General features: G+C 44.0%; 1 protein-coding gene across 1 annotated transcript in view; it reads right to left on the reverse strand.

Moving 5' to 3' along the window:
* The window catches only part of CDIPT (CDP-diacylglycerol--inositol 3-phosphatidyltransferase), a 108,603-nt gene that overhangs the window by 13,251 nt on the left and 70,334 nt on the right, over positions 1-25,018 (reverse strand). The window contains exons 3-4 of the mRNA XM_078652405.1: positions 15,984-16,137; positions 15,196-15,277 (exon numbers count right to left, since the gene is read on the reverse strand). Of these exons, the coding sequence (XP_078508531.1) occupies positions 15,196-15,277; positions 15,984-16,137 (236 nt within the window). The remainder of the gene's footprint in view (positions 1-15,195; positions 15,278-15,983; positions 16,138-25,018) is intronic.

A 25,018-nucleotide genomic window follows, 5' to 3' on the forward strand; every position in this document is an offset into this window, starting at 1 on the left:
TTATTGATTGCATACTACCGTGTCAGTTAAGCTAATGCTCATAGGTGGCCTCTTTATAGAAGGTCCTCAGAAAATACAGTTTTTATACAGTGGTTCAAATCTATTAGAGGCTAGAAGGTTAGTGGCGCTAGGTGCACAGGATCCCCTTCCCCAGGAGTTGTATTTCTTTGCCGTTGATCTTAGTCTCGGATAGAAGTCATGCAAGTCCCAAATGCAAATGGGGCCATCTCCTCCTTTGGGCTGGCAAAATCTTAGGTAGGGGACAATGTTCCTGTTCTTAAATTTAATTAACACCAGGTCCCCAGGGGTATCTTTAGGCAGCGTACCTAGCCACCCCACCCTCCTGACGCTCAGGATCCCACCATCTAGATCAGGTGGCAAAGGTCTGTTGTTCTGTAGCCAAAAAATAACCTTGTTTAACAGTTCCTGATGTGTTTCGTGTTTTCCCTGGCTAAGTGCAGGGACCCCAGAGAGGACAGTCACATATGGGGAGGCTTCAGGAGGTAGGTTAATACGTGGCATTCTTTCTGGATCGGCTCTGGCCACTGTGTGATTAATTAACGGGGATTTAAGTGCTACTTTAGGGCCTGTTGCGATAGGTGTATTAAGAGGTAGTAATTGGGTTTCGGACATTCTTATGTATGATTGACTTAAACTTTTCGGGGGTAATGGGAGGATTTGGGCAAATGGGTATTGCCATCTTCTTGGTTGGCGGAGTATTCCTTTTAATAGTTTTCTCAATGCTAGTCAGCCTGTCCCCCAGATCGTTAATTTTTATAACCAAAGGTGATATGACAGATAGTAACAATTGCTCGAGCTGAGCCAGTAAAGTCAGTTGGGAGGACGATACAGGGTCATCTATTTTATCCACAGCCATATCCACCATTGATGTGATTGGGTTAATTGGGTTAGAGGGGGATAATGTAGGGCTGGTGCACAATTTTTGGATTTTAGGTTGGTTCTCGTTATCATTTTCCCCGTCATGCTTCCTTTTAATATTAAAACCCCGAGGCAGTGCATTGGCTTGAGTTTTGTCTATATTTAGAGGTGGATCCCGCGGAGTACCGTTTGAATTATCTGGAATACTGCCCAGAATACGGGGGGGGGGGGATACATCCGGGACATACTTAGTGCCACACAGGGCATTAAGCTCCTCCCAGATGGACATGTTTTGTATACAATACGCCAGAAAGCAATACAGTGCAAGTCAATAGAAAAGTGTGTCTCTATACCTCCTCCTATGGGAATGTCAGGTCAGGTGGGGTGGCCCGTCCCGTCCTCTTCTGGCCTCTGAGGGCCGTACAGGGCCCGCCCTTTGCCCGGGCTTCGCCCGGCGGTCCCGCGTGCGTCCCGCGGGGACAGGAGGTGCTCCGATGTTTGTAGGCGCCTCCTGGCGCAGGCTGTGACGTCCCAGGTGCGCCTCTGCCACCGGGGCACCTGGGGATTGTAGTGTGGGTCCGCTTTGCCGTTTCCCTCACGGCGCTGGGTGGGCTCTACAATGAAGGTGAGGTACTGTGGGACTCTGCCGGTCCCCCTCCCGTGCTGCCTGGTCTGGTGCTGGTCGAGTGTGACCCCCAAGGAGCTGTCGGTGCTCCGATGTTTGTAGGCGCCTCCTGGCGCAGGCTGTGACGCCCCAGGTGCGCCTCTGCCACCGGGGCACCTGGGGATTGTAGTGTGGGTCCGCTTTGCCGTTTCCCTCACGGCGCTGGGTGGGCTCTACAATGAAGGTGAGGTACTGTGGGACTCTGCCGGTCCCCCTCCCGTGCTGCCTGGTCTGGTGCTGGTCGAGTGTGACCCCCCAAGGAGCTGTCGGTGCTCCGATGTTTGTAGGTGCCTCCTGGCGCAGGCTGTGACGTCCCATGTGCGCCTCTGCCACCGGGGCACCTGGGGATTGTAGTGTGGGTCCGCTTTGCCGTTTCCCTCACGGCGCTGGGTGGGCTCTACAATGAAGGTGAGGTACTGTGGGACTCTGCCGGTCCCCCTCCCGTGCTGCCTGGTCTGGTGCTGGTCGAGTGTGACCCCCAAGGAGCTGTCGATGCTCCGATGTTTGTAGGCGCCTCCTGGCGCAGGCTGTGACGTCCCAGGTGCGCCTCTGCCACCGGGGCACCTGGGGATTGTAGTGTGGGTCCGCTTTGCCGTTTCCCTCACGGCGCTGGGTGGGCTCTACAATGAAGGTGAGGTACTGTGGGACTCTGCCGGTCCCCCTCCCGTGCTGCCTGGTCCGGTGCTGGTCGAGTGTGACCCCCAAGGAGCTGTCGGTGCTCCGATGTTTGTAGGCGCCTCCTGGCGCAGGCTGTGTCGTCCCAGGTGCGCCTCTGCCACCGGGGCACCTGGGGATTGTAGTGTGGGTCCGCTTTGCCGTTTCCCTCACGGCGCTGGGTGGGCTCTACAATGAAGGTGAGGTACTGTGGGACTCTGCCGGTCCCCCTCCCGTGCTGCCTGGTCTGGTGCTGGTCGAGTGTGACTAATAACAATATAAAAGGTGGTGGTGTGCTGCGATGTCGTGGGTGGAATAGGGAAGATCATTAAAGAAAATAGTGCTCGCCGACTAGATAAAGAAGTCCGTGTAACAACATAGATAAAAGTCCAGTCATTGTGGGAGGTTACAAATGCAGACAAGGCGGTACCATGGAGAGACTACTAAGTCTATTCACGAATGAAAAGCATCAATTTTGAAAGGACAGTAACGAGAGTCAATTGAAAAGCTGGGCGGGAGATGGGAGGAGCTTCTATGACATACCTCAATACAGCATGCCTTACAGAGCAGTGCATGCGTCGCCCAGGCTCGACCTAAAAACTAGTCCATGACCTTGCTTGATTCACCCTAAACTAACGAGCTATCTATATCCAGAGCCACTGGAATTATGCAGCAATGGAAGATAAGATCAAGTAATGGGGCAGTGTTAAATAAATAATGCATCAACTAAAAGGATAATAATACAGCAGATTATGTGGCAGTATAATTTTACTCTTTTTCTATCTTGAGGCACAATACAATCTGGGCAAAAAGCTCACTACTAGTTTAACAAATGAATACTGCAATTAGTAACCAGTTCACGTTTGTAAAGTGTTGTCTATCTATGCTGTATCACTTGTGGTACTTTTATGTTAATTAACGTTTAATCCGTTCAAGATATACAAATCTTTTCGTTGCAATATGAAAATGATGCTGCATATCTGGGATTATTTGGCGTTTTCTGTAAAAGCTATTTTTTTTTATAATTGAGCTAAAATCCCATTTCGGGAGCAGCATTGTATATTTCCAGAGGCCTTGTGTATTGCCAACTGTTTGAGGATGGCTACTGCACAAGCTTTTGCCATGGCCTGAGGTTCATATAGCTATATTAATATTTTGGCTATGAGATGGTATGGTTTAGGTTCCGAGTACAGCAAACACTTTCTAAAATGCAGCACACAAGTTCCGCAGTGTGGCAGAGAAACAATGTTACTGAACTTAGCCAATGCTATCATAGGTGTAAGCTTGCAACCCTCTTCACTCATAAAGTTAGCTTTGGTGTCACATGTGCAAGTCTAAAATTTCAGAAACTAAAAAATAGCTGTCACTAGTGCAAGCCTGCAAAATCACCTCAGTAAGAAATGCCATTGTGAAACAGGTATGAACTTGAAATATCAATTCACAAAATAGACACGAGCGTGGCTCATTTCAATAAGGTGGTTGCAAGGTTGAGGTTACAGGCACTCACTTTTGAGGACTGAGGCCGACTTTTCCCATAATCTACCTTTGACGCACAACCAGAGACAAACAAGCATTTGCAATGCAATAGGTCTCGCATTAGGAACGTTGGAGCTATTGGAATTGTAAATTACACATTTTTTATTTATTTATGTGTTGGTTTTGAAAATAGCGAAATTAATAGCTTTGTCATTTACAATGCCAATAGTTTTAACTTTCACAAACGTGACACCTATAGCATTTGTAATGCAATATGTGTTGTATTTACGTGACTTAGATGTATTGATATTACAAATAACAATGGCTTAATTTTTTTAAATAATTAATACTTCAATAAAAGTTATTGTAATTTATAATGGCAATAGCTTAAACTTTTGTAAATAACTTTTGTGAACATTATGTTCAGTGTATTTTATTGTGACGAAAATCCAAGAACAGAAGTGAAATATTAACATCTTTTTGTGACATTTGTAATAAAGCTTGAAACATTGAGAGAACATATTTGAACCAGTTGTTGAATGGTTGCACAGAGTGATGCTGTGGTGTTCAGTGGTTCTGAGTGATGCTGTGGTGTTCAGTGGTGCTGAGTGATGCTGTGGCATTCAGTGGTGCTGAGTGATGCTGTGGCATTCAGTGGTGCTGAGTGATGCTGTGGCATTCAGTGGTGCTGAGTGATGCTGTGGCATTCAGTGGTGCTGAGTGATGCTGTAGCGTTGAGTGGTGCTGTGGCGTTGAGTGGTGCTCTGGCGTTAAGTGGCGCTGAGTGGTGCTGTGGCGTTGAGTGGTGCTGTAGCGTTGGGTGGTGCTGTGGCATTGAGTGGTGCTGAGTGATGCTGTGGCATTGAGTGATGCTGTGGCGTTGAGGGGTGCTAAGTGATGATGTGGCGTTCAGTGGTGCAACAGATTCGCAAACATCACGCAGATGCAGAAGTAGTTTGACCAACGGGAGCCAAGAGTCACAAAAACAACACAATTAAAAGGAAAAAAGAGACAAAGCACCCTACCAGTAGAAAAACAAGCATTGGCGAAGTGGCGCTGGCTGCCATACTTCTGACTTTGTCAATGCTTGTTTGGTTCTGTTGGGAAAGCTACTGGGCCCTCGTGAATTTAAAAGAAAACAATGGCTAACTATTTTTGGGACTCAAAAGGCACTCATTGCCACAGTAGTCCTCGACACTGAAAGGAACTACATTGTGTGTGCTCCTTGTGAAAGGGCTGACTGCAGCCACACATAATGAAGTTAGCCACAGTCAGAAGTGGGTTGACCGATGGCCTCATGCTGTAGTGGGTGGAAGAAAATGTGACAGACACCGTAACAGACCAATGGATGAAGAGGGCTTGCTGAATGCCCCTACAAGTGAGCATACTATAGAAATAATTGTTGTACAATTAAAAGGTCTCGGCTAATGAAAAGCTTTTCTCTAAATGGCAAGGGAAATAAAAACACCTTAAATATCCCATATTCTCATTGCTGTTACCTAGAGCCACATTAGGCCTGGGTGAGAGTTGCGTAATTTGCTTTGCGGAAATTACACAAAATGACCAACGAATTACACAAAATTACATGAAATGCCAGGCGGCATTTTGCAATATATATATATTTTTTTTAAATATTTTTATTAAGCAGTTTGACATTTTTCCATATATTCCTATATAAGTTACAGCATACAGCAATTTCGCCAGTGGTTATGCATATATTACACGTATATAGTTATTATTCTGGTGCATATAAACGTAAATAGAAAAAATAAGATAAACAAGAAGCATAAAATTTAAAAAAATTCAAAAAAAAGGGAAAAGAAGAGAAATGTAATATTAACCATCCCTCGATTTATCCTGGGTTTAATCTACTGTTTTTCCAGTTTGTAATGGGCTGCCATATCCTTTTGCCAAGCAGCTTAGCTCTCTTTCCTTTCCTGTCATAGATTGCCTTTTCCAGATTATAAATAGACAGAAGTCTTGAGATCCACACTTGGAACGGGGGGGGTAGCATTATCCAACCAGGTTCTTGCTATGCAAATACGGTACACCGCCATTGAGACAAACATAAATTCTGCTGGAAAATTGCCTGGCGTATCCCCCACTCCTAGTATAATTAATTCGTCTGTAAGTTTTATCTTAACCTTGAGTGATTTCTCGAAAAACTCTTCAAAAGCCTTTTTCAGGGTATACAATTGAGGGCATTGTGAGAACATATGTACAATATCTGCTCCGTTTGAGTTACAGCGGGGGCATGTTATTCCAGTTATTTCCCCCCCCACTGGGCGATTCTAGCTGGGGTATGATATAGTGAGAACAGAGTCTTAAAATGTTGTGATTGCAGAGTGGCTGAGCATAGTACTGTTCTGCCCAGATCCAGAGACAACTGAAAACTTTCTATCTCTGACCCCAGTTTTTCTGTCCATCTTTGTGCATATTTCCCCCTTTCATCAGTTTTAGTATCTTTCAGTTCTGCATATAGCTTTCTTATTGTGCATTTGTCTGCTAATTCAATATAGTCCATGACTCTACATTGACCCAACCCCGCCATGCCACCCTGTTTTTGCATTAAGAAGCTTCTGATTTGGAGGTATTTATAGAAGCTATGGTGTTCTAATCTGAATTTTGCTTGGAGCCTCCCAAACTGTAGCATATTCCCCTGACAATCGAGCAAATTTCCTATTTTCACTATACCCTTGTTGTGCCAATCCCTCATAGTTGCATCCCCAAAAATGTCCTTTGGTAATGAGCCGTTTGTGTACAGTCGTGTATAATTATTGTATCTTCCCAGGCCAAGTTTTTTTGAGACCCCTTTCCAGACCCTATAGGCCGCCTTTAGAGTTTTGAACCGTGTGTGCTTAAAATAGCTAAAGTCGATTGTATTTAGGAACCCATTTACTGCCCCCTCTCCCAATAATGTAGTATAGACATTAGAATGTCCTGGGTTGTCTTCTGATGTATGATCTGTGCCTCCCCCACCTAACAGCCCCTTGCAGTACTGCAATACAGCAGCCCAGTAATAGAGCCTAAAGTCTGGTGCCCCCCAGCCACCTTTTTCTCTAGATACTGTTAAATGTCTGTAGGCTCTCCTTGTCTTTCCTTTGGCCCAGATAAATTTGTTCAAGATTGTTTCTAGTTTATTAAACCACATGCTATCAAAAAACAATGGAATTGATCTAAACAGGTATAGAAGCTTAGGGAACGTTATCTTTATTACATTAATCCGTCCCATCAAGGTCAGATGCAGATTATTCAATCTTTCTGTATTTACTTTTACTTTTGACAATAGTGGAGTCATATTAATTTCTACTAGCTTATCTAGGTCGGCTGTTATTTTAATACCTAGATACATAACTTCCGGAGCTACTCTTATATCCCGATGGCTTACCCATTTATTTTGTATGATTTGCGTCTTTCCCTTGTTCAGTGAATAGCCCGAAACTATCCCAAACACAACCGCCTCCTGTTCTATTTCTATAATGGCTAGCTTAGGTTCAGGGGTAACCACCGCCACATCGTCTGCATATGCAAGTGTTTTGTGTTCCACACCATTTAGTTTCATCGGGGGTATATTGATATTTCCTTCCAGCTTGCGCAGGAGGGGATCAATATATAGCGCGAATAATAGTGGCGAAGACGGGCAGCCCTGTCGTGTGCCTCGTCTTATACGTATTTCATTGGTGTACCCTCTGTTTATTCTCACCTTAGCCCTTGGTTCTAAATATAGTGCTTGAATAGCCTTAATGTAGCCCGCTCCTATGCCAAACCAACCCAAGACCCTCCACAGATACCTCCAAGAGACCCTGTCAAAGGCCTTCTCTGCATCCAAGAAAATAGCCGCGACAGGGTCCCCTGTGGCGTCCGCTGCGTCCAGTATGGTAACCATCTGCCTTGTATGTTGAGTGGTCCCTCTCCCGGGGATAAATCCATGTTGTGTTGTACACACTAAGCCCTCAATTACCTTACTTAATCTGTATGAAAGTGCCTTGGAATAAATTTTTGCGTCGGCATTCATTAATGTTATTGGTCTATATGACCCAGGATCCAGATGTGATTTGCCTTTTTTCAGGATTACTATAATGTTTGCCCCGGCCCAAGACTGTGGAGTACTTTCCCCCCTCTGTGATTGTCTTAAAGTTTCCAGCATATCGCCCCCCAGGGTATCCCAGAAAATTCTATAAAATTCTGCCGGGATTTGGTCTGGCCCTGCTGCCTTTCCTGAGGGGAGTTTGGATACTGCATTCTGCACTTCCCCCAATGTCAATGGTAACTCCAATGTCTCCTTATCCACCACGGCCAGTTCCCCGTGTGCAGTTCCTACTAAGTAATTTTCTATCTCCGTATCAACATTCCCAAGATCTTGATCGTATAAGTCGGTATAGAATTCCCTGAATACTTCTCTTACTTCCTCTGCCTTAGTCACAATTTTCCCCCCTTTATCCTTAATTTCCTTTATTTCTCCTGCTGCCGTATTTTGTCTGGTACGCACTGCTAGCATGTGCCCAACCCTTTCATTAAACTCGTAGCATTTTTCTTTTTTCATTAAATAATTGCTTGCCGCTTTGTTTGCCAGACTCTCGCTAGCCTCGGCTTTTTTTAATTCTATTTCCAATAGAATCTCATCTAAAGGTTCTTGGGTGATGGCCGCTTGCATAAGCCGTTGTTCTAACTCCATTAAATCACGCAATCTGCCAGTTAGTTCGAGTTTTTCCTTTTTACATCTGTTAAAAGTATATGCCATTGTTTCTCCTCTTATCCCGGCTTTACATGTGTCCCAGACCACCCCTGCGGCAGCTGTACCTCTGTTTACTTCCCAAAATTCTTTAATCCATATCTTCATCCTTTTTACATATTCTTCTTCCCTGAGCAGCCCTCTTTCAAACGTCCAATTATACTCCTTACATACTGTACTGTTGCTCTGAGGGATAGATAATATCAGGGGGTTGTGGTCTGAGAAGACCCGAGGAAGTCTTTCTATTTTTGTACCTGGTAATAGGGAGCTAGAGACCAGAAAGTAATCCAATCTGGCCACTACCCTATGAGGGGCGGAATAAAAGGTACTACCTGTACCAGCGGGATTATTGACTGTCCAAACATCTACCAGTGCGTTGTGAAACATTAGGTTATTGATAGCCCTTCGTGTTCTTTTTTTCCGATCACCCTGCATCCCCCCCACCCGACAAACCCAACCCTGATAACCCATTGACATTAAAATCCCCGCAAAATATCACCGGTTCTGCCCAAAGTGCCAATTCAATGTCCAGAAGATCAAATAAGTCAGGTTCATCCTCATTAGAGCCATATACTGAGACAAATGTATACCGACCCCCAGCTGTCTCCCCTTCTACTATAACCCATCTCCCCTCCTCATCCTCCTTTTTCCTCCCTACCTGTACAATTCCTTTCTTAGCAAGAATCGCCACTCCTTTTGTTTTAAAATCTTGTTGTGTACATGCTAATACCTCATACCCAAGTTGATCCATAAGGTATTTATCCTTCCCCCTCACATGCGTCTCCTGGAGGCATATTACATCCAGCTTCAATAGTCTAAGCATAGCCGCTACTTTCTGTCTCTTACCGCCATCGTTTAGCCCACAGATATTAATAGTCGCAAGCCTTAACGCCATCCTATCTTGATGATTGAACTACCAGAAATCCTCCTCTTAGAATATGCTACCACTTTTTCATTTCTGTATATCTTCCTATTTTGTGCTGTGTTTATCCTAACTTCTTCACCTCCCCTCCACCCCCCACCCCCCAGTGTGCTGTGTTTATCCTAACTTCTTCACCTCCCCTCCACCCCCCCCCCCCCCACCCCCCAGTATTTTGCAATATTTTTTATTGGGAATTTGGCCCTATAATAGGTGTGAAATTAGTTTTTGCATTCATTTGGGCATGATGTTGCAGTTTGCGCTAGAATAATGCTGCACAATCGTGCATCAACTCGTGTTCTGTTAATTTGTGTTGGGCCACACTCCTGCATTGGTATTTTTTTCCCGTACATTTCAGTTGTGCAACATTGAGGAATCTCATGCATTTTGCCTAACAAGCATAACGCAACATGCCAGCAATGACAGTAACGCCCGGTAAACAACATTTCGCCTGGGTCTCATTTACATGCATTTTGGCCAGAATGTTTGGATTATTATGGTTTAGGGAAAAAACACACAGTAGCACCAATTTTCTAAGGTATGCAGGCTGAGGAATGGAAAAGTTGATGAAGTATCACAACAGCCGCAAAGAGCTTTGGGCACCATGCCAGTCACAGTTTTGCAGGGACCCACACAGCCTCTCAAGGCTTATAAAATGGATGCAACAGAGGTATGTTCTGAGTAACGCACACCATGCAATTACCAGTCAGAAGTTCACTTTTTGTTGTTCGCTATACGACCTGTCAATGTTATTAAGAAGTTGGCTAAAGTTGTATCGCATTGAAGAGTCTCCGGGGTCCAACAGACGTGGGGAGAGAGAAAGAGAGAAAGAGAGAGGTGTGTGTAGAGAGAGAGATGTGTGTGTAGAGAGAGAAAGAAATAGAGATGTGTGTGTAGAGAGAGAGAGATGTGTGTGTAGAGAGAGAAAGAAATAGAGATGTGTGTGTAGAGAGAGAGATGTGTGTGTAGAGAGAGAAAGAAAGATGTGTGTGTAGAGAGAGAAAGAAAGATGTGTGTGTAGAGAGAGAAAGAAATAGAGATGTGTGTGTAGAGAGAGAGAGATGTGTGTGTAGAGAGAGACGGGTAGATAGAGAGAGAATGGCGGGTAGAGAGAGGTGGGTAGAGAGGTGGGTGAGAGTGAGAGAGAGAGGCAGAGAGGGGGAGAGAGAGAGAGAGAGAGGCAGAGAGGGAGAGAGAGAGAGAGAGAGGCAGAGAGAGAGAGAGAGAGAGAGAGAGAGAGAGAGAGAAAGAGAGAGAGAGAGAGAGAGAGCTATAGATAGATAGATAGATAGATAGATAGATACCCAGGTAGTTGCTTGGAGCCCTTAAAGGCAGATGCACCTAAGAGGAAAATTGGACACTACAACTTTTGCAACTCATTGTGGGGGTCCTAGGCCAATGAAACCAAACAAACTAAACAGAAAAAAAACACCCACGGTCAAAGAAATGCCGATCCTCACAAACTAAAAATGGTAAATTGCACCCTGCAGAAGTGTGCTCAATTATTAGGCAAGCATATCAGCTCACTTAGAATGATACATACATGTATAAAGAGTGATAACCAGTTGATATCCTTTCCGTGGTAGGGAAAGGTGATGCCCCTGAATCAATGTATAGGCGCCTACATCTTGGTGCATTACGATGCTTTCACAGCAAATATAAAATGAGAACTGAGAGTGCCTTACAAACCCAGAGATGAAAGGGCATAGTACACAATTACTGCAGAAGTAGGTAATTAATGTTTTAGAAAAGGGTATTTAAATATGAACATATGCATTCAATCAACGCATACTAATCAATTAATCTAGGTCAGGGACACTGCATAGTTCACTCAAAAAAGCACTGACCTGCACATGTTCTCTTGATTCAACTTAATTAAATAACTTAAAAACACTATTTGAGTCACTTGTTCCGTGCATATTTATTTGGAACATTTCATGGTGTGTTACACTGGATGTCCCATGTTGTTGTGGTGTCTGCAAACGCGTATTAATGGGCAGTAGCCAGAAAAGCAAACATCGCTAGGAGTGATATTGCAGGAGGAGTGGGAAAACAAACCATTCTCGCAATAAAAGGGGGGCCTGCACAGCAAGACTCGAGAAGAATGTGAAAATGCCACGATGGGAGGAGACTGCGTAAAGTGAGTGTCTGCTCTGTCTGAAATAACTAACATCTACAGCAGAGCATCAAAGGGCTGGACGAGAAGGGAGGGGGGAATGCGAGGAGCCAAGGACCAAGAAGGGGGAGGAGGGAAATGCGAGCAGACTTCAAAAGGGATGGGCTAAAGGGAAGTGGGGAATGCAAGGAGCACAGGAGCCTTAATGAGCATGAGGAATACCTTATGCCACCTCTGCTCAAGCGCGCGCGCGAGCACATGCACTGTAAGCTGTAGCCAGCAGCTGTAGCCTGAGCGGATTCCTTTGAAGTATTTGTCTTGCTTTGTGGGAGGGGTAGGGGGAGCGAATTCCTGTGCACCCGCCTACCTCACATGAACTGTATGCGATCCACAGTGGGTAGACTTTTGAAAGCAGCTTACTAGAATCTCGCCGAAAACAATGCTTACGCATTGCTTCAGCAAGACCGAAAAAGGTAGAGATTGGAGAAAGAAGACATGCCTAGATTCCACAATCATACTGAGGCATTGTTAGGAATGTGTTTTACAAACACACTTAACAAAACGTAACATGTGTAAGTCTGCAGCTTTAGCAGTAAAGGAGGAATCTTTAAACTGACATAGGTGTGGGTGTGCACAAGCCGAGTAAAAAAATGGCGCGAGGACACTGGCATGACCATTGAGCCAACAACTAAAACACAATGCAAGAGTGTTACTGCCACCAGAAGGAATTTGGATACATCACTTTAATGGCAAATTTCACCTGTCACAGCAACAATTACATTGTGTCTCTCATGGGACAGTTTCAGTTCAACTTAGTGTGTCACCGAGGTGGAGGCTACAGGCCACTTGATGCTCTGAAAAGCTGCTGCATCTTAAGTGTCTACATGCACACACCCCCACACATGGTTGGTCAACAGTACAAAGAAACATAAGTTTTGGTCTGAGTACGACTCTGTTGCAACTCTTTACTCAGGTGAACAAAACAGAACTGGATACGCAAGGAGCCTGGAAAGACGGCGGTGTGTGTGACCTGTGCATACGTAGACTTTTCCTTTCATGTTATTGCGTATTTCAGACTAAACCACCAAACAAAAAGACATCAGAGGAAGAAAGGGCCCCAAGAGGAGGAGTGTGGCTCACTGATTAGAGCGGCAGACTCTGATGCAGATGTCTGGCCCGAGACCAGGGTTCAATTCCCGACGCGGCAGGGTCCTGAGCCCAAAATGTCCACGGACTCGATAATTCTCGCCTCGGTGCCTATTCTAATCATGGGGTCCCACGCTGCAACTCTGGGCAATAGTTGCTTAATCTCCACTACGGCGGCCCACCCCGCTGCGGGATGCCTGGCTTTCACCCTGGGGATACCCAGTAGGGGTTATGTCACAGGGAAAAAGCCAGGACGGGTTCCCAAGGCAAGCGCCTTGATGCCTTCGGGAGATACGTGCGCGATATAAGTCGCAATACATTTACATTTACATATAAAACACAAAAGTTGAAATTAAAAAAGACATCAGTAAACACCCACATCTGCAGAGATTAACTATTTAAGTGAAAACACATTAGAGAAAGTGCATCAGAGAGAAAGGGGAAATTACGTGACTAAGAGAAACAACATCAAAGAGGAAATGCGGTTGAACCAGGGGTCTCCTACCATTTCTGTAGTGAGAGCTACTTCTGATCAGTGAAAATCATGTGAGTTGCTGAGGGCTAAACAACCAGACACCCGATCTTCACTGACTTAAAGCCTAATGTCCATAGAGCCAGATACTATGGTTTGCACAAAATACTTTGTCTAGGGGAACTATGACAGGGTTGCCATGTGTGTCAGTGAGAGTTTAGTCTTTAGGGATGTATGAACATGTGTGCGTATGAATGGATGTATTTGTATGGGTAACTGAGAGCCTGTGTTGTATGTACTTGCAGCACAGGATATATCTTTCACCATATGTGGCACCGTTACACATATAACACAACCATACATTATATATATTTTTTTAATGGGAGAAATTTAAAGTGCAGAAACATTTTCTCCAAAATTGTTCAAAAAAACGCTCAGCAAAATTGTTCATAGTGTGGAACATTTTTCTGCACTTGAAATTTCTGTCATTTTTAAAAATGGCCTTATATTGCAGCTATACTTATAGCACGGTGTTGACTGGCCACTAGGACCAAGAGGCCTGCAGTTCATAAATATGACACTTTGAAATAAGAGAAAATTAAAAAGAAGAGTTAACCAAATCATTAAGGTAACTTTTGATTTTAATTTTCTCCCATTTAAAAGCAATCCGAAACATAATTTTGTTCACAGCTCCAATATTGAGTTGGCAGGGGCCTTTATTTAAGAGTTAAATACCTCAGTGCTGCAGTTGCTCACCTCTGTGCCCCAGCCGGGGTCATAAATCTGACTGAGCACTGCTCACCATCAGGCCCTGCGATCTGCAACCTGATGATAATAATGTGAAATAAAAACAGCCTTCTTTTATCTGTAAAAAGAAAATATGATCTTATGTTCATTTACAAATGAACACAAGGCTGGGAGGTACTCTGAAGGTGTATGGGAGCTCGCGGTTGAACTAATCAAAAGAGAGACAGACAGAGACAGAGAGAGAGAGAGTGTGTGTGTGTGTGTGTGTGTGTGTGTGTGTGTATATATATATATATATATATATATATAAATACAAAAAGGTAAGCAAGTCTTATCTTTGGTGTGAATATGGATGTATTATATATATATATATATATATATATATATATATATATATATATATATATATATATTAATTTTTTCAAAGTTCAATGTTTAAAAAGAGAGTTGTATCTATAAGAACTCGGGTTAATCTGTTTCATTGTAAATCTAAGCAGCTGTCTACAGTGATTAACAGAATTGTGTTGATGCCAGTCACCGCTGCCGCATAGGATGATCATCTCCTTCCATGACATTGTTTCCAGTGCTTGGTATTTCTGAGATATTCTAATTGGGTCATTCTTTGTGCACAATATGTTGGGCCCAAAGCAACTACGGTTTGGCCTAAGTACTTTCACTATTTAATAACAGTATGTATGTATGTATGTATGTATAGGCGTTCTTATAAAGCGCTGAACTGTCACCCACCGGGCATCCTGGCGCTTAGACTGTTCTGACACAGAGCGAGACAGTAATCAATTGTTTGTTAGTAGACTGCATGTCTTGTGTCAGTAACGATTAGTAATTTATTTGAATTCATGTTCTTTAATAACACCAACTATTTTATTAGTTCACGAAGTTTTATTTAAGAACAAATCATTTTAGTCTGTCAGGTTGAATGGATATACTTGTTTTAAATGAAACATGAAAATCACTTTTCAATAATAATGAATTTTGTAAATGGTATGTACAAGTGTGGTTAACTGTTGGAACTGTAAATGCAATAACATTTTGAATTAACAAAAGCAACAAACAAAGAGAAAGACCATTCCAGAGAGAAAACGAATGTTCTTAACCCCTTCGATGCGGATGACAAAGCCAGCTCGTCATGGGCGTTACCTGCGCTACGCGGATGACGAGCTGGCTTTGTCACAAACTGCGCATTTTTGAAATTCCAGCGCACAGCGGGAAAACGCGGTAGCGGTTAATCACGGGTGCAGTACACGCACAGCACTTTAATCTTACGCTTACGTGCGTAACAGCTGCACTGCACTGGCCTTGCCTTCAGTTCTTACACACAAGGGGATCGGCTGCAACAGCACCGGGTTAATTCAGGTAACAGACTTCTTACCCGTGAGGTGTAGTAGAGTCGCAGCAGAGGGTTCCCAGACAGGTCAATTTTCTTGTGACTGTCACTGCCTCTCAGGGTGGAGCTAGGAGAAAAAGAATAATGAAAGAGTTGGGGAGAGAAAATGTTGCTTTACCTCGTGGATAACGTTCTTGGCCAGAGGCCATTACCTTGGGGACACTGCAGAAATGAAAATGAACTGCAATCTGTTATCGTCCTGCTTTGCTCAAACTCTGCCCCTACCAACTGCCCTCTTAGAAGCGCGAGCCTTCACACCCACAGCTCTTTGACACAAGCGTCATCTCTTTAACCCACGCAGTCCGCCAAAGCGTACTCAAAATCCTTTGTCCTGTTCAATCACTCATTGCTCAGTTAGTTGCCTTGTGCTCCTTCGCCATCTTTACCTTTGCTCTGCGCTTGTTCTTTATTTACATAGATGTTCTCCTCATACCTCTCATCCAAACATTACCGTCTGTTCCATTCTCAAAAGTTCTGCCCAACATACTTCCATTCAGGCTCCATTACCCGTTACACATGCCATACCCATGTCCCACCCCACCCCACCTCAAGCTCCACTCGGATTCACTGAAGAACGGCTACACCCCCAAATGATAGTGCCACCCGAGCTCTGGTTCTCATCCAGGCACTGCCCCACAATAACGTTTGCCCCTTTCATTGAAGTTCCTTCCACCCAAACCCCTCATTACACCCAGACGCGCGTTTGCTTTCCCTAAAGCTTATCTCACTGTTTTTAACCAAATTCTGACCTCTCCTTAACCCTCCCACCTCACCTGTGCAGGTGCAGCCAGTGACTGGCCACGTCGATGGTCATGCTGAGCTGGAAAAGGATGGTGTAGGAGGGGTACAGCAGGGACAGGTTGACTAGGAGGCACATGGTGGCACAGCGGTCCGTCAGCATGTCAAGCATGGCGCCAAACTTTGTGCCTGTGGAGAGAACAGATGCTTGTTAATGTAGCCTGTAGTCGGCTCCTTCCTCTCCCTCTGAACCATTGGCACAAAGAGGTGACAGTACACTTCCACTGCTGCCTCTCTCTTCCCTCAGGCAGATGGTAAAGTGGCTGTCTCCTCTAATGAAAGGGCAGTAATGTCCAACTCCTGGTTGGGCAGGTAAGAGTATGCGAGGGTCGGACTCCCTGAGACAAGTGCTCAAGTCCGAAATGAGTGTCAAAGCAAAGATTTGCTGTGTTGGCCCGCTCATATCTTCTGATGCCCCAGAGCCATCTACGTTTAACTGCCAACAAGTGTCCCCCGAGAAAAGGGCACAGCCGGGAGGTGTATCTGATGCATGACAAACAATGTGTGGCACACCAATTCTAGCACCCAGTGGTCATGACAAGGTTGAAGACATGCAATTTAAGGCGGAAAAAACGCAGGTGTTGGTCATTTGCTTTCCGGCAGAAGGAGCAGATGGTGCAGACAACGAAAAGCAAAATATCATTGCCACCCCAGCTTCCTGATATACAGTAAAAGTTCCAATATCCAAATAGCAGGTGGATAAATTACAATGTTTGCATACATACTGAATTCATTTTACATGTCCTTTCGTTACCAAGCTCTGCTCGATGCCTTGTTTTAAAAACGAGTATCTAACATAAGTACAAGAGTTCGTGATCCATGTCATATTTTCAGGAGCTCCACCTATTCACGAATTTACATAAACTTAATCTACATAAAAGCCTGACCTAGTAGTTATCTAGAAAATGTGGCATGGATCTGGCCTTTAGGAGCCTATGTGGACACTCCTTCTTCTAAAGTAAGCCAATCGATTGTCTTCTCCAATCTGCTCACTTTGGGGTGGTCTGATTATCCAGATGGGCCACTGGTCATTCTGCCTTCAGAGATCCTGGATACGAAAACATGTGCATCTACTCAATTTTATTTAGCCTAGCCTGGAAGCATCACCAACAAATTCAAGAATGGTGACGGCCCCCACCTTCTACTTTTTTGGCCCATGCTTTCCAGACCGGATGCTAAGCCACTGTAAAGAATGGGAAAGAATAATCTGCTGCACCTGTGGACTAAACAACGGTTAGGCGAAATTCAACTTTAACCATGGCTTTTGTATCTTTATCTGATTACTCTCCATCAATAATGGCTGTGCTCGTTCCAACAGCCCTCTTCCAGGTAGAGACTGAGGAATCAGAGAGCATTGAAATAAAGCACCTGTCCAAACTCATAAACAAGGTTTGTGGAAAATATAAATAAAGGGGAAATAGTTCTTGAGTGCCACCCATATCAAGTGGAATTTGACAGAAATTGAGTTTTAGATTTTGCAGTTTCCTTTTCTACATATTTATTTTTAATATTCTGCTTTCCAAACCATATCTTCATTCTAATCAAGAGATCCCAATTTAACAATTATTTCTTGAAAAGTATTTATTCGAAATAAGCATAGGCAATGCTCGTAGATCTGGTGCATATCTAGAAGGGCCTGGATGTTTCTGCCCATGCACTCCCTCATCCATCGATGCACTTAGTCACTTACTCATCATTTTCCATAGAGTCAGTCAATTATCTTTTAAATATGCAACTATCCATCCACCAATTGTCTCATATATTTACACTTACCCTCTCGTCCATTTACATTACAACAAATTCAAACTTAAACATCAATGATAAATCACTTTTAGCTAGTCTTATTGGCTTTGCGACTATCCTGTGATAGGAGAGGGGGACATTGGCGGGATGGGTGGGCAGGGGGGGTGAGAGTGCAGCAGTATTATTAGACTGTTAGTATGTGAGAAGTGTGAAACCACAGTTGTTTGCTTAGTACAGCTTCTCTCCGGGGTATAAAAGTGGTGTCTTTAGTTTGTGACTGCTAGTGAAAGAAAGCTGCTAGCAGGGTGATCCTGCTAGCCTAAGGGGTCTGCGAGAGTTGGTGAAAGGTGAGGAAGTGTTGTCTGTAGAGTGAGACTGCTCGTCTGTGAATGTTATGAGCAAGACTGCTTCCCTGCAAAGACCAGGGAGTGCGGTCAGTAGTGTATGACTGCTAGACTGTGAAGGGTGTGAGAGTGGTTCTGATAACTTGTGAAGCTTTTGTGTGAAGGGCTTTACAGCACTGCTAGTAGCAGGAGGCTGCTAGTCTGTAAGGGTTATGACAGTGATGTTGGTAGTATGAGACTGCTACTCAGTGAAGGGGTGAGAGCGTTGTCAATAGTGAGAGTGCTAGTGGGTACTTTTAATAGGGTACAATTTCTAGCCTGATGGGTGGGAGAACGTGTAAGTTTGAGTGAGACTGCTGCTCTGTGTAGAGTTTCAGACTGCTGTTCTTTGTGGGTAGGAGTTCTGTTAGGGGTGTAAGAACGTTTTTGGTAGCATATGTGACCCCTGGTCTAGAGGGATTCAAGTGGATTTGATAGTGTGAGGTTAAGATAGTGTTAGGTGTGTGTGAGTTGTGAGTACTGCAGTGTATTATATGGTACCGGTGTTCAATCTTACTGTGTAATACACTCACAAAACTGTCTTGGGGCCAGTAGGGGCTCATATTCAAAACCTTAAGCTAAACCCTGGGTAGTTGTGGCTTTTAGGAGTAAGGCTTAAACAAGGGAACCAGTGTAAAGCAGTTAGAAGCACCAAACATCAAAAGAAAGTCCCGCAACACAAAAGAAATCCGACATCAATTTATCAAAATAGATTACTTTTTTATACACGAAGATGAGCAAACCCCACAGAAGGGTTCTGGAGGTACAGATTTTTAAAGAAAATGTACATCTCAGATTTTTAGTCCAGAGCACAAGCAATCACTTGTAACCATAAAGTTTGAAAACTTTTTTTAAGTTTGGAAGAGTTTGTTTGACTACTCTGGCCTGAGTTGGGAGGACGATTCCGGGAGGGAGAAGGTCAGGGGGTCCAATAAGGAGTATTTGGACAGTTACCTGTTCACCAAAGCAATCTCCAGTCCAGTTCCACACTTTACAACAAGACCACCATAGACTTCAATCGAATAGCATTGATGCTGGTGATTCGGGATGCTTAAGGACGCTCTGGGTACTGTGCAGTCGACCAGGGTGTCCTTGCAATTATTCCTCTGTCTACAGATAAGGTTGGCCAACTTTGCCCTCAAGGGTCAGTGTCCCTCGAAGTCCTATTTGAGCTAGTAGAAAGCCATTTCCAGCTGGGGTACCGATCTCTGTAAATACAGCGGGTCCAGTGGTTTTCTTTGGTGAAGGGTGGTGTCAATCTTAAGCGACCAATCTGGACTCACAGAACACTCCCGGGTCCAGTAGACTTGGTGCAAATTTTGACAGTTGACGATCGGTCTCTTGTGTTGCCCAAGGGCGCTATGGGGCAATTTGAGGAATGTGGCTACTGACTTGCCAGAGAGAGTTACTTCGGATTTGATGCCCTGGTGCTGGTTCCAAGGGGTAAGCCGAATAACTTTGGGGTCTTTTCTTTGGTCTGAAGCACAGGAGCGACTTGTTCATCAGCCAGGAGCCGCAGGCACAGTCCTCTCTTTGCTAGCCCATGATGCAGCAGTTGGTGCAGTCTGTCTTGGCAGGTCCAGGAGTCAGCAGGACAGTCCTTTTCGGTCCTTTCTCCAATTTTGATCTGAGGTTCAGGGTGCCATATTTATGCCCGGAGAGTGCCCTGGGGGATGATGTGGCTACTAACCAATTGGCTACCAGGATCCCTCCCGCCTTGTGGCGACCTCTGGCTATTTGGGCATCTTGCAATAACAGAATGCACAGTTCTGCCCACTCTCAAGATGTCTGATCCCTTGCTTCACTGTTAGGAGCTTGGTAAGCCACCCTAGAGGTGTGGCTACCTGTGGGCTACATGCCCATTGGAAAACTGGTTTGGCCACTGGAATCCCCTCTCTGCTCCTGTCGCCAGCCAGTCTATCTGAACAAAGGGAAAGCCCTACATGAGTGTGATTGCCATTTTCCCACCAAAGGCGGCTTCAACTTTTTGGGCTAACACCCTCAGTGGCTTCCTGCAAGGGGGAGGTAACACCCCTCCCTCTGAAGCAGGGCTCTATTGTCCCCGAGTTTGAGAATCATTTACACTACTTCCCAGGAGGGGAGAAGGCTCTATGGTGGCTAGCATCTGTGTTAGGCCACTGGACAAACTGGGCAACAGAGTGCCCACTTCCTAAAAGTTGCCTTTCCTTAAAAATGACATTAAATTCGACTTTGCTATCAGGTCGGGTTTAATGCCACGATTAATTTGATACCTTGAATTACCCATTTTAGTAGACCCATTAAGAAGTGATCCGGACTGAGAGGTCAGCTGGTAACTCTGTGTTGGCCAATGGGGCTACTCATTTTTGCACAGTAAAAATTAGAATTTGGAAGTTTTGTTGTTAGGACATATTAAAAGTATATATTCTACTTAAAAATATACATTTCTCTGCCTTAGGGCTCCTTAGGCCATTCTTATGGGAGACATATATATATGGTTGAGGGAAGTGGAGCTATGCCATTGGTTTAAACTAGCAGCTTTAAAACTGCTTTTCCAGGATGCAGTGGCAGGCTGGGAGCCATTTTGTACAGTGTCACATACAGGGTGACACAATCAGTGCTGCAGCCCTGTGTGGGAACTTAAACGTACATGACCTGGGTACCCTTGGTACCATATACAAGGGACTTAGAAGTAAGTCAGCTTATGTCAATTGCGGGTAGCTAAATAAACATACATTTTGTCATAGGTTAGAACACTGGCACGGAGGCCTGGTTAGCAGGCCGCAGTGCACTCTTATAGTAAAGTATATCTTTATTTGCCACATTTATGAAGCATAAAAGTTTAAAAAGAAAATAGACAGTACATCAACTAATAATAATAATCCATCAAGGTACAATTATAAACCTATTCAGCATACAGAAGTGTCACAATAGTGCACATTTCCTAAATTGTAATAGTTGCAATATAAAAGAATCATGCATACAAGGAATAGGTTTATAACCGTACCTTGACAGATTTGTATTAATATTGTATGCACTGTATATATATATATATTTTTACTTTTATGCTTCAGAAATGTGGTGTATAAAGATATACACTCAGAGTGGAAAAACCAGCAGCATCAGTCCAAAGCTTTGGGTGTGAGTATGCAGAAAGAGGCATTTCCTTACATGAGTGCTATCAGTAATGACAGACTGCTACTCAATCAGGGTCTCCTGGTGACAAGGCATCAGATACAATAATGATAGGTCAAGAAGATGGAGAATGCTGAACTCAAAAGCGCTATCAGTACAAAGGAGATTCCTGAGAGGTTAGCTTCACACTACCGTCGTTCACTCAGTTGTAGAAGAAACTACATACCAGAAAACCATGTCGCCATGACAACGGATAATGCTCTACTGACATGATTGTGGAGAATAAAAAGAAACCACAAATATGCATGATATAATGGTTACCAAGGTACTAAATAAATGCATATCACCATGATACCTACTGCATAAATCAGAAATGCTGAACAGGGTGCACTGGCATAGGGAGCAACTATGCAATGAAAACTAATTATAAGTGAATGCCTTCTAAATGAGCATGAGTGCTATGTTCGTGAAAACAAAGAATGCTGGGCTCTGTTCTGAGCTATCAATATGTTACACAGGCTATCATGAACTTGTAGTCCCAATATAACAGAAAAATTATTTTTTCTAACAAAACAAAATGCTCTTATTTTCCTGCTGAGATAAAACTACAAGGTCACCAAGGAGACGTGTGAGTCCTGCCTGGATAGTAGAAACTGCCCACACATGGTTTGACAACATGAGAGGAATGCCCAGAAAGCTTTAGAAAAGTAATAGAAACAAATACACTCTGTGCTCGTTGTCCTAGTATTACGTTTCCCGTGATGCAAGTGCAGTCCTGAAGGCAGTCTGCACCACAGAACACCTCACAGGACCACAGATAAAAAGAACAAGCATTGGCAATGCCAATAGGTCTGTCTTTTAAGGAATATTGCTGCTTCCAGAGAAAAACAACCACCATAAACTAAGAAACAGCTACTGCAATACCGTGTCATGTGTGCCCCTGAAAGTTCACTCTCAGCCAGCCGGATAAATAACCAAGATGATCACTGCTGTGTAGAGGGAAGCACTTTTTTTGTTGAAGCACACCACGTCTGCCCAATCAAAACGTGTACTCCTGGCTTTCAACCTGTGGGTGGAGCCAAAGCCCCTCTAGCGATGTTCAGATCATTTTCTGGTGATAGATGTATTGTCAAGTCGGACCATAAAAAAAGTGTCATTTTGTCCGCATGGTTAAAAGAACGAGGAAGCTTTAAAACAACTTTTGTAAAAGCTATTTTGGAGCTCGGTGGCTCTTTCTATCAGCAATGAACAATGCGCTCTGTCCAATTGGCCGCAGGGATTGCAGCTACACTGATTGTGTGCAGGAAAGATGCCTCTCGACAGCAGAGTGAGCCAGGCCGTGCAGCTCCGTTACCTAGCCCAACGAGCAAAAATATTAATGATAATTTTTAAAAAATGTAAATATTTTTTGGTCTGAAAAGACACATATTATAATCCCATACGCTGGAAGGAGCAACTTTGTAAAAGGGCAAAATGCCGTCACTGAGAGTAAAGTTATCCAATTTTTGGTGAAAGCTGGCTGAAAGCCCCTCTAAGTATAAGATGCATATATATTCACTGAAAAAAAACCAATGGATAAAATAATGTTATAGTTAGGTAAATATGCCAGTGACAACATTTACATTTTGAAATAAAAAAAAAACACAAAAATCCACCATTTAGATTTGCAAAGCTAACTATAACTTTAGCCCCGCCATGCTGTTAATGAGCTCATGTAATACATCACTCATGACATCATTTATGACATCTTAAATAACATCCCTGATGACATAGATGATTACATCATCTAATGAATGTGTTACTTGTTTTATAGTTTACATAGTGGTGGGTAACTACCATTTTAGTTTTCCACATAATTTTGTACAGCCTGTGTCAAGCTGATGTGTGTAGGTTTTTGCAAAACGCATGTGCTCTTAATGCATCATAGATGTGTAGAGGTATTGAACACATTATAAATCTTTGTATTGAAGAGTAACTGTGTGCAGGTGACAGTTGATGACATGAGTCCAGCATGTTCCATACATGTTTTTTGGCACTGCAGAAAAAGTTTCCAACAGGGCAAAGATTCTACATACTACATACTAAGTATTGTAAGCAGCCTTAACTTAACAGAATCGCCTCAGCAAAAAAAATCTACATAACATAGAAGACAGTGGGCCCCAGGTACTTACCTATGTACATGTGATTGTTTTGCTCCAGAAGATGTTGAGGGTTTCACCACAGTATGAATGCTGGAGGTAGTATGATCCTTAGCACCTTCAGACCTATGCTACTTTGAGTGATTAGTCGCTCTCTGGACAAGTTCTGAATAGCGTGTACACTGTTCTTAGTAGATACTTTTTAATACTCTGTGGTGTATTTCTCAATGTAGGTTCAGTGACTATGAGGGGTTTGACACAGGTAAAGAGTGTCTGCAGTAGCGCATTAGTTATGTAACAGGCATTGAGTATCTGGAGGAACTTGACTTTCCCTGAATAGTTGTATACAGAAAAAACACTGTGCAGTACAGGTTACCCTTTTATCTGTGGTTCATAGTCAACATGAACTCGGCTACCCACGAAGTCTATGTTATAGGTTCAGTGTTGCAAATAACACAAGCTTGTTTCACCTATAGGGGGGCGGTTGTATGTATGATAGCATGATGTTTCACATTATTCTGTGCTATTTGCACTTACATTCATAGCTCTAATGCCGTACCGGTTTACAAAGCAATGCGTACAAGCGAAGCTTACATGATGTCATCAATGATGTAATTTGAGATGTCATCAGTTATGTCATAAATTATGTCATAGAACAGATCATGAGTGATGTAATATGTGAAGTCATATGCAGTGTATGGCGAGGCAACAAGTTATAGTTAGCGCTGCCAACTATAAATGGTGAATTTCTGTGTTTTTTTTCTTAGTTTAAAACATTAATGTTGTCACTGACATATTCATCTAACTATAACGTTACTGTAATCTTTGCTTTTTCAGTAAAAAATGTTTTTTTAACAAAGTAATATTTTATTACCATACGTAAAGCCAACCCCGGGTTGTCCGCAAGGCCTGGTCTGAGGCCAGGCCCTGGGGCCAACCCACCCAGAGGAAGCCAACCTCACGCTGCACACGGCCTTTCATCGCATACGGGGGTGGCCAAAGGGCCTGGTAGCTACAGAGAGGCAGCCAAACCCACGCCGTGCACGGCCTTTACTTGTGCGTGGGGTTAACTGCAGGGCCTGTGTTGCAGCCAGACCCTGTTTCCAACTACCTGCATTCAGTCAATCCCATGCTGCGCACAAGCCTGGGCCCTGTACAGCAGGTAGTCGGACATAGGGCTTGGCCTGCTGCCACGCCCTTTGCCAAACCACCAGCAGGCTGCAAACCCCACACCGTGCACAGCCTTTGGCATACACAGCATAATGTTGGCTTTCAGGCCCTGGGGACCCCATCTCCCGGAGCCTAAACATATATATTAGGGGGAGCGGTACGTGCGGTCCCTCCCAGAGGCTTATTAGGGATGTGGGAGGAGGGCCATGCAGCCCCACTCCACAAGCCATCTTGGGCCTTAGAGTTTAGCCCCCTCCCAAGACTTTTTAGCACTGGGCACCCCATTCCCCAGGATCAAAAATAATTGAAAAGGGCGAGGGGCTGCACGGCCCCCTCCTTGAGTCTTATTAGGCCCCAGCTATCCATTCCCTGGGAACAAACCAATAAAAAAAGAGGACGAGGGGCGTCTGCCCGCCCCCCCCTCCACCCTCCCCCCCACCCTCACCCAAAGGCTTCATAGGC

This window comes from Lissotriton helveticus, chromosome 7 (assembly GCF_964261635.1).
Source record: "Lissotriton helveticus chromosome 7, aLisHel1.1, whole genome shotgun sequence".
Taxonomy (NCBI): domain Eukaryota; kingdom Metazoa; phylum Chordata; class Amphibia; order Caudata; family Salamandridae; genus Lissotriton; species Lissotriton helveticus.